The sequence below is a fragment of the Hemitrygon akajei genome, chromosome 17, assembly GCF_048418815.1.
Source record: "Hemitrygon akajei chromosome 17, sHemAka1.3, whole genome shotgun sequence".
NCBI lineage: Eukaryota > Metazoa > Chordata > Chondrichthyes > Myliobatiformes > Dasyatidae > Hemitrygon > Hemitrygon akajei.
The window spans coordinates 33,842,991-33,859,011 of record NC_133140.1 but is presented as its reverse complement, the minus strand read 5'-3'; the positions used below and the strand labels follow the sequence as shown (position 1 = coordinate 33,859,011).

Sequence of the window (16,021 nt, the reverse complement as noted above, 5' to 3'; positions counted from 1 at the left end):
ACAAGAGCCAAACTGCTCTTCATTGCATTTCCATCCTCCTACCTTGTTGAAAGAGGCTTCAGTGCAGTGAACTACATACAAAGAAAAAAGAAACCGCTTGGACATTGTTACGCGTGGGGTCTTAAGCCTTTTGCTGTCACAACTTGAACCCGATATTTCAACTCTTGCTAAAAAACCATCAAGCTCAAAGATCACAATGATATCGAAGATGCTGTACAACGTGGTGTGTAAGATAGGTTTAAAGACAGATAAAAGTTTAAAGCAGAATCATTTTCTCATTTTAGCATATGGTAGATTTGATTTTACACTATGGGGGCGCCGGAAAGTATATTGTGCCTAAGAGGAGTGTTGGCAAGTAGGAAAGGTCGGAAAACACTGGGACTTTTTGGGAAAGGAGGAGCGGGCAGACGATCGGAGTTGGAAGAAGAAAACAGCCCCTCCCCCAGCGATCCGCAGTCTCCCGCGCCGCGCGGGCGTCGGAACGCGCAGGCGCAGTGTGTGTCGCGTCACGAAAGGCGGTTTGTGACGTGGACAGTGGTGACCATGGTGTTGGCGGTTGCAATGGCTCATAACGTGTTTGAAAGGTATGGCGAGCGGACGTGTTTTCTGCTCGGGGAGTGGCGGGCATCACTATCCGCTGTCCGCCCGGTCGGTGCCCGCCGTGGCGCGGTTCTTGGCGATATGGTGGTGCAGGGTGAAATCACAGCCGGTCATTCACTCGCCCTGCGCGATGGTGTGGGCAGCGCTCCGGTGCCGAGCCCCGGGTCGGGCTGCCGAGGGGAAGGGGATGGTTGTGTATTGCTGAACCGAGTTACTTTTCACGGGGACGGATTTAACGATAATGATCCGCTTCGAAAGGATCTCAGACCCAGAGCCAATGTCACGGCCCAAGGTAGGAGCATGGCACATCGTAAACTTACATTGCGATGTCCTCCAGAGCCGGCCTTGTCGCCACCCTCGTCTACTACATTTACAATACTATCCCGAACATGCGAAGTAGTGACCAGGTATGACAGTGTAAAACCACTCTAGTCAGTTTTCTTTCAATTGTCGGCACAAATATTCATTTTCATCATCATTGTATGCCGTATCAGCCAAAGTGTTAGTGCTGTCAAATGGGACTTAACCTGCTGTAACCTGGGCTTGGGTGCCCAATGCTGGTTTTGCCTGGATCACACAGCAGAGGTGAAAATGTAGATGAGACAGCAATTTTCAGGTAGTGAGGTGAGAGTGACCAACGTTGAGGCACTTCAGGATGTGCGATGGCTTGTGGTATCAAGGAGTCCTGGTAAATTTGAAGCTTGCTGGCATCACTCTTCTGGCCCAGGTAGTGCCAGTGAACAACGCCACCTCAGGTTGATGTCCAGTCACAAACTGGAGAAAATCTGCAGGTGCTGGAAGTCCAAGCGACACACACGAAATGCTGCAGGGGCTCAGCAGGCCAGGCAGAGAGTGCAGTTGACATATTGGGCCCACTGTACTCTTTTCCATAGACACTGCCTGACCTGCTGAGTTCCTCCAGCATGTTGTGTGTGTTGCTCAGGTCGATGTTCTTGTTGCTGTTCAAGGGATTTGTTTGTTGTGCCGGGGAGGGAGGGTGATATTCTTGCTGCTGTTCGGGGGATTTTTTTTTTGCGGGGGGGGGGAATGTTTTATTTTGAATGGGTTTTGTGACTGTGGAGAATTTAAGTCTCAGGGTTGGCTACTGCATGCAATCTTTGATATAAATATACTTTGACCTTTGATCAAAGGGACAATAGAGAGACAGATTAGGGGTGCTGGAAAACTGGAGTGACACGTGCTGGATGCTGGAGGAGTTCGGGGGTCAGGCAGCAGCTAGGAGGGAAATGGACAATCCCTTCATAAGGCTGGAAGGAAGGGGGACATGCGCCAGAAGGAAAGGGCAAGAGGGGAAGAGGTGTTGATGGGTGATGGGTAAATCCAGGTGGAAGGTAGGTAAATGGGATTACTGTCAGGTGATAGAAGAGGCAAAAGGTTGAACAAGATGGAATCTGATAGGAGAGGGCAGTTGACTGTGGAATAAAGGGAAGGAGGTGAGGAATCTGAAGGTGCTGGTCTGTGATGTTGATGCAGGTTGGAGACTATCAGGATGGTATTGCTTCGAGCAAGCCTAACACTCTAACATGGTAGTCGAGGAGGCCCTAGACAGATACGTCAGTGTGAGAATTGGAAGCGGAATGGAATGGCTGCTCACGAGGATATCCTGACCGTTAGCATCTGGAATGAAGGTGTTCAATGCAGTGGTCCCCAAGTCTGCTTCAGGTCTCTGCAATGTAGAGCAGGTCACGCTGAGGGCACTGAATGCAATACATGGCGCTGATGGAGTTGCATGTGAAAAGCTGCCTCTCCTGGAAAGATTGTTTGAGGCCCTGAATGGTGGTGAGAACGATGAGTAGGGACAGGTTGCTGGGATAAGAGCCTGGAGGGGAGTTAGCGAGGGATGAGCAGGCAAGGGAGTTGTGGTGAGTGATCACTGCAGAAAGTGGAGAGGGGAGGGGAATATGTGCCCTAAAGTGGAACTCTTGTAGTTGTTCTCTCGCATTTTGGACTGGGTCAGGAGTTAGCTTTTTCATTGCAGTGCTTGTAAATCTTTGAGATTCTCCGTTGTCCCAATGGATTGGAGCTGATCGACTACCTTCACAGCTGAGACTGACAGCTTTTGGTAGAATGATTACATGTTATAGTTCTTCAGTCATTATATAAACTGTTCAATCTCAGCAATAATATTAAAGCACAGTCTTCAGAAAGAATTTTAAATTACTTTGTATATTTAAAACAGTTTCCTGTTGCTACCTACATGATAATATCTTGTGGTTACCTTCCATTTCAAAAAGCTATCAGTCGCACTGAGTGCCTACAAGCTGACTGGGCTGGGAAATTTCAAACATTTACTCTCTTCTCAGTGAAAAGGTCTTCGTCACTCGGTCCTAAGTGACTGTCATCTCCTTGGATTTAGGTCTCTCTTTTCAGAATATACATCAAGGCTCATAGATTGTTAAAACCTAATGCAAAAATGTTACCGTGTGGTCTCCGCTTGCTCCTTTAAACTGAATGGGATGTGTGTCATGCAGGTGAGAAACTGCTAGAAAATTCAGCAGTCTAATGAACAAATAGGCAATTAAAAGAGAGAGAGGACTCTGACTTGGTTTTGATAACACTTTTAATTGTGACCTTGAGAGAGAGAGAGAGAGAGAGAGAGAGAGAGAGTACGGCGCCAGCTGAGACACGAGTTGGGAAGTCACCATGGTAACAGCTCAGAGCAGTTGAGCTAACGGACGGCTGGAATTTCGAATGAATTATAAAAAGTTGAGGCTTTTGGTCTGATAACGGCAGAGGAGACACAATATGGGAGAAGTGCGGAAGCTACCCGAGAACCCACTGGTGGAGTTTAAGACCACCACGAGGGTGGAGGCCACGGACCGATTAATTTCAACCTGTAATTACCAGTGTGGGTAAGAGCTTGCCGGTGGGGGGTCTGCTGGTGGTGAACCCGTGCTGTGGGTTAGTAGACCGTTCCCTAGATGGGGCTCTGTCCGTCTGTGTGGGGTTCACACAAAGTGACTCTAAAGACTTTGGAAGCAAGAACAACTAAAGCTGCCAACTTAAACATCAACTCAATTAACTCTCTCTCTCTCTCTCCCCATCAATTCAACTCGACGCAGCACAAAGTGAACTGAACTACTTAAACTTACCTGACACCGTAAGACTGATATCTACCTCCGGGACTATTATCTTTGTATCCACACACATTTGTGGAGAGATATATATAATATAGTTTATAACCTGTATCGTATTATCCGGTTTAATGATATTAATTCGTAGTAGTAATAAATATAGTCTTAATTTATAGTAAACCAGACTCCAGGTGTGTTCCATTTCTGCTGGTCCTTTTCAACTTGTCACGAGATTCATGACATGGGCCTGTTTGGATATATGGAACAATTTCCTTATGTCCGGGAACAGGAAAGTGTTGGATGTATTGGAAAGAGGTTAAAGCTCGGGAGAAAGCACAGAAAAGAATGATTTGTCGGAATGAAAGGCTTTGTATGTTATGACAGACAAAAATAACTTGTTTTCACAAAGAGAATGTTAAATAAAATCTACATATTTTGTTTGAATTTGGGAGGTTTTAGTAAAACAGGTGTGCGGCTGACTGAAAGATAAAAATCAGAATCAGGTTTATTATCACTGAAGTTTGTTGTTTCGTGGCAACAGTGCAACACAAAGATACAGTCTACTATAAATTACAAAATAAATAGTGCAAAATCCAAACTAATGAAGTAGTCTTTGTGGACTATTCAAAAATCTGCTGGCAGAGGCAGGAGGCTCCTGTACCTCCTCTCCAGTGGTAATTAATAGAAGCGGGCATGCTTGAGTGGTGAGAGTCCTTAATGATGGATGCTGCTGCTTTCTTGGGACTCCGCCTCTTAAAGAAATACTTAATGTCGGGATGGTCTCTGCCCATGATGGACTGGCTGAGTGTATGTCCCTCTGTGTCCTCTGTCGATCCAGTCAGAATGCTCTCCACCACTCAACTATAGACATTTGTGACATGCCAAATCTCTTCAAACTCCTAATGCAGTACAGCATGGAGGTGCTTTATTTCAATATTTTGGGCCCAGGATAGATTCTCTGACACACAGAAGCTTGAAGCTGCGACCCTTTTCCACCGCAGACCCCTCAATGAGGACTGGTGTGTGTTCTCCCAGTTTCCCCTTCCTGAAGTGCACAATTAATTCCCTGGTGTTGCTGACATTGAACACGAGGTTGCTGTATGACACTTCTCAGCCAGCTGATGTATCTCACTCTCTCACGCCTTTCATTTTCAGATTACTAAAAGAACATGGGGAGATTATACTGCAAATACAACAATATGACAGGAAATACAGCAACATTAGCAGTATTTTGCAGAAAGGGCCACAGGATTATTGATTTAAATACATAGTGCAGTTCCTTAGAATACAGACCTTTTTATAGAATTTGAGATATATAGGATTTTGATATCCTGATTCACACTCCACTTCAGAAGGTGGTGGTAATGCACCTCAAAGCTGTTTGCAAGCTGCCATATAGCCGGAGGAGAAGAAAAATAACTAAAAGGAGAGGGTGTGGCAGATGTGAAAATGTTTGTGTAAGGAAAACCATCTCACAGAATAAATAAAATCAAGGTGTATACAAAGGGAAAGTGAATTGAAACTACATAGGAACTACTATGAGAATTCATTTTACACTCATGACTGGGGCATAAAGTTAACGCAGTGTAAACTGAATTGCCTCTATAGTGGAACTAACATAACTTTCATTTCAACGTTAATTTACTTATGACTTTTTAATGTTACATTGCAGATGGATTGCTTCCGTAAGGGTCATAAAACTGAACCAGAGGAAAACCGTCGTAGTCAAAGACGCTGCACCCCCAGGCGTCCAAGGGTCAATGGTTGGAGCTGGCCACCCCATCCCTTTCAGATAGTATCTTGGATCGCCTGCTTGTACTTCCCTATCGTTGTAGTGGGTATACTTATCCCTCTTCTTCCATCGAGATGGGTACCTGCTGGCTACATTGTATCCTTTTTAACAGGACTGCAAGACCTTACTAGTGCGCGGTTAAGGAAATAGTTGCACAGCCTGACCTGTTTCCTTGCAGTGATCTTATTTGCGAGTTGCATCTTGCAGATAATCTGCTGGTTTCAGGTTTGGTGAGCATGGAAATTTACAAGCATTTGAGCTGATAAAGAACTGTAGTAGAAGTGGGTATTAATCATGTAAAAATATACTGTATGAATTTTATAATTTATTCTTCTGATTTAGCACATTTTCCTGTAATAAACTAGAGTCTAAAGTATTAAGGTGACTACAAGACCAGGAAATCTTACTGCAAATGGCTAGCAAGTACTGCCTGTCTCTGCAGGCAAACCCTATCATAGAATGGTTACAGCATAGAAGGAGATCATTTGGAGAATTGTGTCCATGCTTGTTGTCCATCCGAGTAGCTTGTCAGTTCTACCCATTGGTCATTTCTCTGCAGCCTTTCAAGATTTTCCTCACCATTTATTTATGCAAGGACAGAACGGAACCTGCCTGCATCACATATGCAGATTACTATCATTCCAGATACTCATTGGCCACTTTATTGAATACAGGAGTGGAACTCCGTGTGTCCTTCTGTTGCTGGAGCCCATCCACTTCAAGGTTCAAACATGTTGTGCATTCAGAGAGGCTCTTCTGTACACCACTGTTGTAATGCAAGGTTACCTGAGTTACTGCCACGTTCCTGTCAGCTTGAACCAGTCTGTCCATTCTCTGACCTCTCATTAATGAGCTATTTTTGCCCACAGAGCTGCTGCTCACTGATTTTTTTTTTCCTTTTTGGCACCATTCTCCGTAAACTCTAGAGACTGTTTTCTATGAAAATCCCAGGAGATCAAGAGTTTCTGCGATACTCAAGCCACCCAGTCTGGCATGGTCACAGTCACTTAAATCACATTCTTCCCCATTCTGATGTTTGGTCTGAACATCAGCTTCACGTCTTGACCATGTCTGCATGTTTGTATGCATTGAGCAGCTGCCACATGATTAGCAGATTAGATATTTGCATTAACGAGCTGGTGTGCCTAATAAAGTGAATATATATGTTGCATAATGAAAATGAGATTTATCTTAAGTCACTCTTAATTGATTTTCCCTTAGTTATATACCTGTGACTTTTAGTTCTTTACCCCTTCACCAGCGGGGACAGCTTCCCACTATCCCCTCTGTCCAGACCCCTCATCGCTATCAAATCTACACTCAGATTTCTCTTCTTTTAGAAAAGTGACGCAAACTTTTGTAATATTTCTAATTGTGGTATCACATTCCAGGAATCACTCTCATAAAGTTTTTTTATTGCAGTCTGTGAAACCTTCACATCTTTGCTGTCATGGGATGACCAGTACTGAATGTGATACATATGTTTATAAAGGTTCAGCATGACTTCTGTTTCTTTTAATAAAAGATAAAGTTGTCTCACATAGTCTACTGTAGTTTTGTGTTGTTTCATGTAGCGCCATGGTCCTGGAGGAACGTTGTTGCATTTTTACTGTGTACTGTGCCAGCAGTTTATGGTCGAAATGACAATAAAAAGCTATTTGACTTGATTATGGATCACCTTCATTTGCCTGTGGATGGGCAAAGTGACTGAACTTCAAAGACACGCGGGACCAATTTATGAAATATGAGAATCTTTAGGTTGAAAAACCCATGAGGGAATATTTCTGTTTAATGGGAAAAGCATGAACTAATGATAGAATAGTTACGGAAGAATGATCAGTATTATCAGTTTAAAAAAAGTATTATCAGTGATTTGATTCGATATTAAATCTAAGCTTTAAACCTGAATACGCTACAAAACATGCAACATAAGTTGGGGGAACTACATTAAAGAATATAACAGTAAGCAAACAATGAGTCTCTCACACACATGCGCACAGCTGGAGGAACTCAAGAAGTCATAAAGCATCTATAGAAAAGAATAAAGAGTTATGCTTTGGGCCAAGGACCTTAATTAGGACTGAGACGTCGACTCTTTAGTAGAACAGGGTTTAATACAAACAGCCTAATGATTTTACCACCTTAGAAGAACTTACAGTTTTTTCAATATTCGTGCATATATTTTGGAGCTATTCACTTTTACAATCCTAAGGAATTTTAGCATGGATCAAATTGATTAAAATATTTTACTTGGGTGATGGTTTGACCAGCTTAACACCAATAATGCAAGACATTTAACTTGGATCAAAGCTGAAATAGCTGACTTGTGTGTATTCATGTGTGTATAACACTACTGTATTTAGTACTTCCAGCTTTAAAATTATAGATAGGTCAGGTCAAGTCAAGTCAATTTTTATTGTCATTTCAACCATAAATGCTGGTACAGTGCATAGTAAAAATGAGACAACGTTTTTCAGGACCATGGTTCACATGACACAGTACAAAAACTAGACTGAACTACGTAATAAAAAAACACAGAGAAAGCTATACTAGACTACAGACTACAAGACAAGTTGTTATTTGGCTTGGTCATGTCTAATTTTATTTCAGTGTTTTAAAACTGATAAGCAAAGAGTTACAAAATTTCATCCATAATATTCAGAACATTTTAACCTTAACCCGTTTTAGTGGTTTGGTGGTACTTTTATTTGGCACGTAGCTTTTCAGGTGATTGCAGCCACCATCGACCCAGCTGAGGATATCGTTCGGGCCAAGGGATATAAAAGATTACCCCCGGTGTACAAAGGCAAACCACTTAAATCTGGTCGTCATAAGCGCTACTGCCCGCTTTGTGAAGTTATGGTGTAAGTATCAGATTGAGTAATGCTTCTGTTGCTTAGAACTGAAAAATATACAAAGTAGAGGATCGGCGAGGTTCATTTGTTCAATGGTAGTGTGGCAGTCGGAGTAACACTTTATAGCACTAGCTGTGAGATGAGGTCAATTCCCAACGCTGTCTATAAGGTGTTTGTATGCTCTCTCTCTGATTGAATGGCTTCCCTCCAGGTACATATTCCAAAATGTATGGGCTAGGGTTATTGAATTGTGAGTTTGCTACATTTGTGCTGGAAGCATGGTGGTACTTGTGGGCTGTCCCCAGCACAAGTGATGGAGTTGTTCTGACTGTATTGGCTGCTGAGACAAAACAGTGCGTTTTACTGTAAGTTTTGATGTTTCAATGTACATGTAACAAATAAAGCTGATCAGATCAGGTTTGAAGAACTTTATACCTAACCTCTGACCTTGTGTCTTTGTAGACCTATGATGTCGTAAGCCATTAGAATAATACAAAATCATGTATATTACTCAATGCAGAATTAAGATTGTCTAAACTGATATCTTTATGTCTATATCATATTAACAGTTTTGAACTCCAACCAGTAGTTACTTGATACCTTTATAGTAACTGCAAATAATTGCCTTAGAATTGTAAAATTGATTGAAAATACTTGCAACAAAGAAATGATTTCTTTAAGTCCTTGACGACGAGGCTGTTTTCCTGTGACAATGCTCCGCAGTTTCTTTTGATATTGAAGAAAAAGATGCAAATACTAAGTAAGGTTTTAGAAAGTATGATATTCGGAATATTCAGAGTAAAACACGGTACTGTATTATCTATCGAACATAATACATTGGAGCACAATTAGTTCATTTGGCCCATTAAGTGTGCTCTTCCATCCATCATGGCTGATTTAATATCCCACTCAACTCCATTGATCAATCTCATGAACCTCCTCTGGACCCTCCCCAATGAATATTCTGATCTGTGCTCTCCTTCAGACTTTGACTGTTTATCTGTTACTACTTCCCACCATGTCGTTTCACTACAGATGCTGTTTTAGAATGCTGTACAATATGTAGGCTATTTGCACTGCAGTGTTAGTGTAATTTATTTGTATTTTGACCAAATTAGAAGCACACTAGGACCCTACAGTTATTCCTCTGTGGGAAAAGTATAGAAGTTCCTATTTTTTAATATTTATTATAATTTTGGGATGATAGATTATATTTTCTTGTATTTCTGATTCACAGGTGTCGAAATTCCCATCACTGCAATAGATGCAAGAAGTGTGTAGGTAATTTTGATCATCACTGTAAGTGGCTGAACAATTGTGTAGGAGGCAGAAATTACCGGTAAGGCAGGTTTTTGTATGCTTGTCAATAAGAAAAATACACATAGCTATTTCGCAATATTTTTGAGTGGAACAGAAGTTGAATTAAGCTGTTATGACCATGTATAGTCACATGGTCCTGACTAGCGGCTGCGGTCGGGTCTGGTTTTAACATCATTAAGTTGAAAATTTGCCCAATCAGAACCAGTTCAAACACAAACCAAGCTAAAGTACTTAAATTTCCGACCAAACCCTCACCATCACTGTGAATGTAAGTTTCGTATGTGCTATTGATTGGAGGTATGATATAATGGTCCTGATATATTAAGTGGTATTGTATCGATGGTTTTGCCTAATTCCGAGTGCTAACTTACGTAGAGCTTTATTTCAGTACATCTGTTAATGTTTTCATTCAGTAAAGTGCAGATGATTTAAATGAGTGTTACTGGACTCACTACTGTCCATTTCGCGCACGTTTGGGAGTGCTGGGTACCAAATATATCTCCAAAGTATGTTCAAAGATCGTGTAACTGTAATTTTGCATCTTGACATTTAATAGCCGTGTTTGTTGTGAGGGTGCACAGAAATATAATGTAGAAGGAAATATACAGAATGTACTGTTCACTATGCACTGAATGCTTTGAATACTGTATTGGGAATCAGAGCTGGAAAACGAATGCCTCTTTGCTTTTGAGATCAGTTTTTCAGGTACCACTAGATGCGGATATTTAACCTCCTGTTTGATTGTGGAACAAGCATAACATTTCATTTTCAGTTCAATATTATTTTGCTTTCCCTGATTAAGCTCAACCCATCTCAGCATTTGCTCCAGTTTCCAGATTTTGGTTATTGGTTTATTATAGTTATGTACGGAGATACAGAGGAAAGCTTGTCTTGCAGACTGTTCATACAGTCAAATCCTTTGAAGTAGAGCAAGGTTATACAATATGATGATACAGAATAAAAAGTTACAGAGGTCACCAGGAGATACTCATGGAGTGAGCACTGTTTTAGATTCGCTCCATAACCTTTACTTTTTTACCCTATGATCACCTTTATTTAACTTATTTTTACCTACACCAGAAGATTCTTGCTACTTTTTTGGACTTATCTTTAAGAGGGAACTGTGAATTTTGAAGAAATGAGTACTGAAATGGCTTTAAGATCTAAAGGGCGAGACCCTGGGAAAGATTCTAACGGCAATGGAAAGAAAAAAAAAGACTGATCCTAAGCGTACTGAATTGACTTATGATACGTTATTGGAGCTCTTGAATGAAAAATTTGAAGAACAACAACAAACTTTCAAAGCAGATTTAAAGGCTTTCCAGGATTCTCTGGATAAGATTGGTCATGAAGTTAAACAGCATCAAACTTTAATCGCAACTCTGCAAGAGGACGCCCAGAAGCGAGACTTGAAAATCGAGAAACTAGAGCAGAAATTATTTTTGGCGATTAAACAGTTGGAAATACTTAAAGCCAAGAGTGTCGATTTTGAAAATCGGTCTAGAAGACAGACCTTACGCATACTTGGTCTCCCGGAAGGTATCGAACAAGGGGACCCCTCGAAGTATTTCGCTCAACTTTTAAAGGATGCGTTCCCTTCTGTATTCCCAGATAGTCCTCCGTTACTTGATCGTGCCCATAGAATTATATGCCGATCACCAAGTTCTTCATCTAAACTACTTGTTGTAATTGTTCGATTTCATTATGTGCATTTTAAAGAGCACCTTATTCGTTTGGCTCGGCGTTTAGGGATGGTTAAATTGAGAGAATTCCAATTTCGGCTTGTGGAGGATTTCAGCCCAGAAGTGATGAAGGCGCGGCTCGCTTTTAAACCTTTGATGTCCGAATGTTATGAGAAAAATCTAAAACCAGCGCTTTTATACCCTGCAAAACTTAGAATCTCGCCTTCGAATGCACCACGACGTGTTTTTCTCTCCACATCTGATGCTCGAAGCTTTCTGGATGAGAACTACCCTACTGCTTCGGATTCTCGTCTCTAATAAATGTATGGTTTTGATCGTTAGGAGATAGTTTTTGTTTCCAAAACCAGATTTTGTTTCTGACTATTGGTGTAGGATTATTTTACATTTTATATTCCAATTAAAGTTTTTCTTTATCGACGTACTAATCTTTTTAATTTACTTACTTGAACCATTGTATTTTATTTTTGGTCATTATTATTATTCCTTTTGAAGGTGTATTTATTTTAACGTTTTGATATATTTCTTCAGTTTTTGTGTAACTAAGATAGCGGTTTCTTTTCTAAAATATTTCTTGCTTTTTTTTAAATTTCGCCTTTTTTTTGTCGTCTTCTTCCTGTAATGCCTTTCTTATCACATCCTAACTTTTATTTGTTCGGGTTTTAACCCGATTTATCAGTTACCAGTGTTTATATTCTTTTTGTTTTTTTTACTAGCAATTATATTAAGAAGTCTGTTTTAGTATAGTGTTAATTACTTTTTAGGATTTTGGGTGGATCTTTTTTTTTCTCCTTTATATATCTGGAGTCGCCTTCTGGAGACATGGGGGTAGATTTAGTCTCACACCTTTTTTTCCTGGCTTCCTTTAGACTCAGGAGGGTCTCTTTTCCATGGGTGGTGGGCGGGTGGTTCCTTTCTAATTCTATTGCTCTTTTTATTAGTTTTTCTAGTTCTTTCATTTGGGCTGATTTCAAACTACTAACATGTCCGCCGTGTCGTCATTTCCGGGTCTTCCCCTTATTTTTGTTCCTCTTCCGGGAGCATGAGTTCATACTTTGGTTAACTCTTTATATACCAAAGGGTTGATTTTAGAAATATGGCTCAGTCCATTAATTTTGTCTCTTGGGATACTAATGGCTTAAACCATCCGATTAAACGGAAAAAGATTTTTAAAGTATTCCAAAGACTGAATGCGCATTTTATTTTTGTACAAGAAACTCGTGAGGAAAGAGGGTAGTCAACGTTTTTTTAGGTTTTGGGGGGGTCAACAGTACCATTCAAATTCAAATGCTAAAGTAAAAGGCGTTTCAATTTTTATTGACTCCTCTATAACTTTTGTTCTACAGGATATTATTTCGGATCTGAGTGGTAGATTTTTGTTAATTACTGGGTTACTTTTTAATAAGAAGGGTGCTATGGTTAATGTTTATGCTCCAAATGTGGATTATCCTGATTTCTTTAAGTCTTTATTTACTTCTGTACCTAATCTAAATGAATATATGTTAATAATGGGTGGTGACTTCAGCTGCTGTTTAAATCCTTTGCTGGATAGATCTATATCCATTCAGACTTTACCAAATAAGTCAGCCACTTACATCAATTCTTTTTTGACTGATAATGGAATTTTCGATATTTGGAGATTTCTGCATCCTAAGGACAAAGAGTTTTCATTTTTCTCACATGTTTATCATTCTCGAGAATTGACTATTTTTTCATTGACTCTCGTTTTATTCCATCTGTAACTGGTTGTGATTATGACATTATAGCCATCTCTGATCATGCTCCAATGAAACTTCCTATTAAATTAATGGATACAGCTTCTAGTACTAAGCAATGGCGATTTGATTCTACCTTACTGTAAGATCCGGATTTCATTAAATTTATGAAGGAACAGATTGATTTCTTCTTTTCAACTAATTCCACGGATGAAATTTCCTGCGGAATACTTTGGGACACTTTTAAAGCATATATACGTGGACAGATTATCTCCTATTCTGTTGGTTTGAGAAAGCGTATTAAGAAGGAAACTCTTTTATTGGTTGATAAGATTAAAGAAATTGACAAGAAATATTCGATTGCTCCCAGTAAGGAGCTTTACAAACAAAGGGTTGAGCTTCAACTGGAACACAGTTTATTACTTACATCTTCAATTGAAAATCAGTTAATGAAAACCATAACTGATTTTTATATACATAGTGATAAATCGGGTAAACTGTTAGCTAGCCAATTGAAAAATGCTTTGGTTAAACGTCAAATTATTAAGATTCGTCAACAGAATGGTGAACTGTCAGTTAACCATGATGAGATAAACAAATCTTTTCAAGATTTTTATACCTCCCTGTATCATTCTGAATTTCCTCATGATCATAATACCATATATGATTTTCTTGGGAAATTGAATTTTCCAAAATTATCATAAGAACGTTTAATATTAGAAACTCCTATTACAGATGCAGAAATTAAAGGTGTTATTTCCTCCAGGAATTCTGGGAAAGCACCAGGTCCATATGGGTATACAGTGGAATTTTTGAAGTGTTTTTCCTCTACTCTTTCTCCTTGATTATGCAAGGTTTTTGAAGAAGCAATTAGACTCTGTAAATTGCCACAATCATTAAATAGAGCTTCCATTTCTTTAATATTGAAAAAAGATAAAGACCCTACTGACTGTGCATCCTATAGACCAATATCCTTATTGAATGTAGATTCCAAGATCTTTTCCAAGTTACTGGTGACCAGGCTGGAGAAGGTATTACCTCAAATTATCTCGGAGGATCAAACTGCTTTCATTAAAGATCGCTATTCTTTTTTCAATATTAGGAGATTATTGAATATTGTTTATACTCCTTCAAGCAGCACCTCAGAATGTGTCATTTCATTCGCTGCAGAGAAAGCATTTGATAGAGTTGAATGGCCATATTTATTTACTGTGCTTGAGAAGTTTAATTTTAGTCCGACATTTATATCCTTGATTAAATTGATATATCATGCTCCAGTAGCCTCGGTTTTTACTAACAATCAAAGATCTCCCTTTTTTCGTTTATTTCGGGGTACCAGGCAAGGCTGTCCTCTTAGTCCATTATTATTTGATATTGCTTTAGAACCTTTGGCAATTGCTATTAGAGAATCACCTAACATTTTTGGCATCACTCGCGGGATGGATATACATAAGTTATCATTGTACGCAGATGACTTGTTATTATATATTTCTGATCCTGAGAAATCCATTCCTGCAGTTATATCATTGTTGGCTCAGTTTAGTAATTTTTCCAGGTATAAATTGAATCTTAATAAGAGTGAATTGTTCTCCTTAAATAGACAGGTTCCAATTTATGGAAATTTACCTTTTAAATTAATTAATGACTTTTTTATATACTTAGGGATTAAAATTACAAAAAATCATAAGGAGTTATTCAAGGTTAATTTTTTACCCTTAATTGATCAGATTAAATGTTTGTTCACTAAATGGTCACCATTGTCTTTATCTCTGATAGGTCGGATTAATGCTATTAAGATGATTATTTTACCCAAGTTCTTATATATATTTCAAGTGGTACCAATTTTTATTCCGAAATCCTTTTTTGACAATGTTGATTCAAAAATTTCTTCATATATATGGCAGAACAAAAATCCCAGATTAGGTAAAAGATATTTACAGAAGGCAAGAAAGGAAGGTGGATTGGCATTGCCTAATTTTAGATTTTATTATTGGGCAATTAATATTCGATATTTGAAATGTTGGTTAAGGGATTGGGATTTATCTCCTAGCCCTCATTGGGTAAATCTGGAAACTAAATCTGTACAAGGATTCTCATTGGGTTCTATTTTAGGGACTTCTCTTCCCTTTGCTTTTTCTAAATTGCATAAACGAATTGACAATCTGATAGTCAAACACACTTTACGTATATGGTTTCAATTTTGGAAATTTTTTGGGTTGAATCAATTTGTTTGAACTATTCCTATTGTATCCAATTTCTTTTTTCACCCTTATATTATGGACTAAGCTTATTCAGCTTGGAAGACTAAAGGAAGACTACAATTTTCTGATTTATTTTTGGATAATTGTTTTATGGCTTTTGAACAATTATCTATTAAATAAAATTTGCCCAGGTCTCATTTTTTTCGATATTTACGGATTAGAAATTTCTTAAACACTGTATTTCTTACCTTTCCAAATCTTGATTCTTTGGGTATTTTGGAGAAATTGTTAGAACTAAATCTTTTTCAGAAAGGTGTAATATCAAATGTTTACAATATAATTATGAAAATACGTTCAGAGGCCTTTTATAAGATTAAAAATGATTGGGAAAGAGAACTTAACTTTACTATCCCTATTGAGAACTGGGATAAAATTCTTCAATTAGTTAATTTATCCTCTGTATGTGCTAAACATTCATTGATACAGTTTAAAGTTGTGCATAGGGCTCATATGTCCAAGGATAAATTTGCTCATTTTTATTCCCATATAAATCGTATATGTGACAGATGTCATTCTGAGATAGTTTCTTTAACTCATATGTTTTGGTCATGTCCACTTTTGAAAAAATATTGGAAAGACATTTTTGATATTATTTCCACAGTATTGAACATTGAATTACAACCTCATCCTATTACTGCAATCTTTGGTTTACCAATGATGGAGTCAATCCATTTATCTTCTTC

The 16,021-nt window shown here is 38.9% G+C and overlaps 1 protein-coding gene across 2 annotated transcripts in view; it reads left to right on the top strand.

The window, feature by feature from the left end:
• Window positions 1-458: 458 nt before the first annotated feature.
• The window catches only part of LOC140740589 (palmitoyltransferase ZDHHC1-like), a 50,050-nt gene continuing 34,487 nt past the window's right edge, over window positions 459-16,021 (top strand). Inside the window, exons 1-4 of one of the 2 annotated variants that reach the window (XM_073069877.1) lie at window positions 459-584; window positions 5,368-5,583; window positions 8,176-8,351; window positions 9,580-9,681. In XM_073069877.1, coding sequence (XP_072925978.1) covers window positions 5,368-5,583; window positions 8,176-8,351; window positions 9,580-9,681 — 494 coding nt within the window. In that variant the 5' untranslated portion in view covers window positions 459-584. Of the gene's footprint in view, window positions 585-728; window positions 893-5,367; window positions 5,584-8,175; window positions 8,352-9,579; window positions 9,682-16,021 lie in introns of those variants that run through there. The other variant, XM_073069875.1, reaches the window with a different exon arrangement.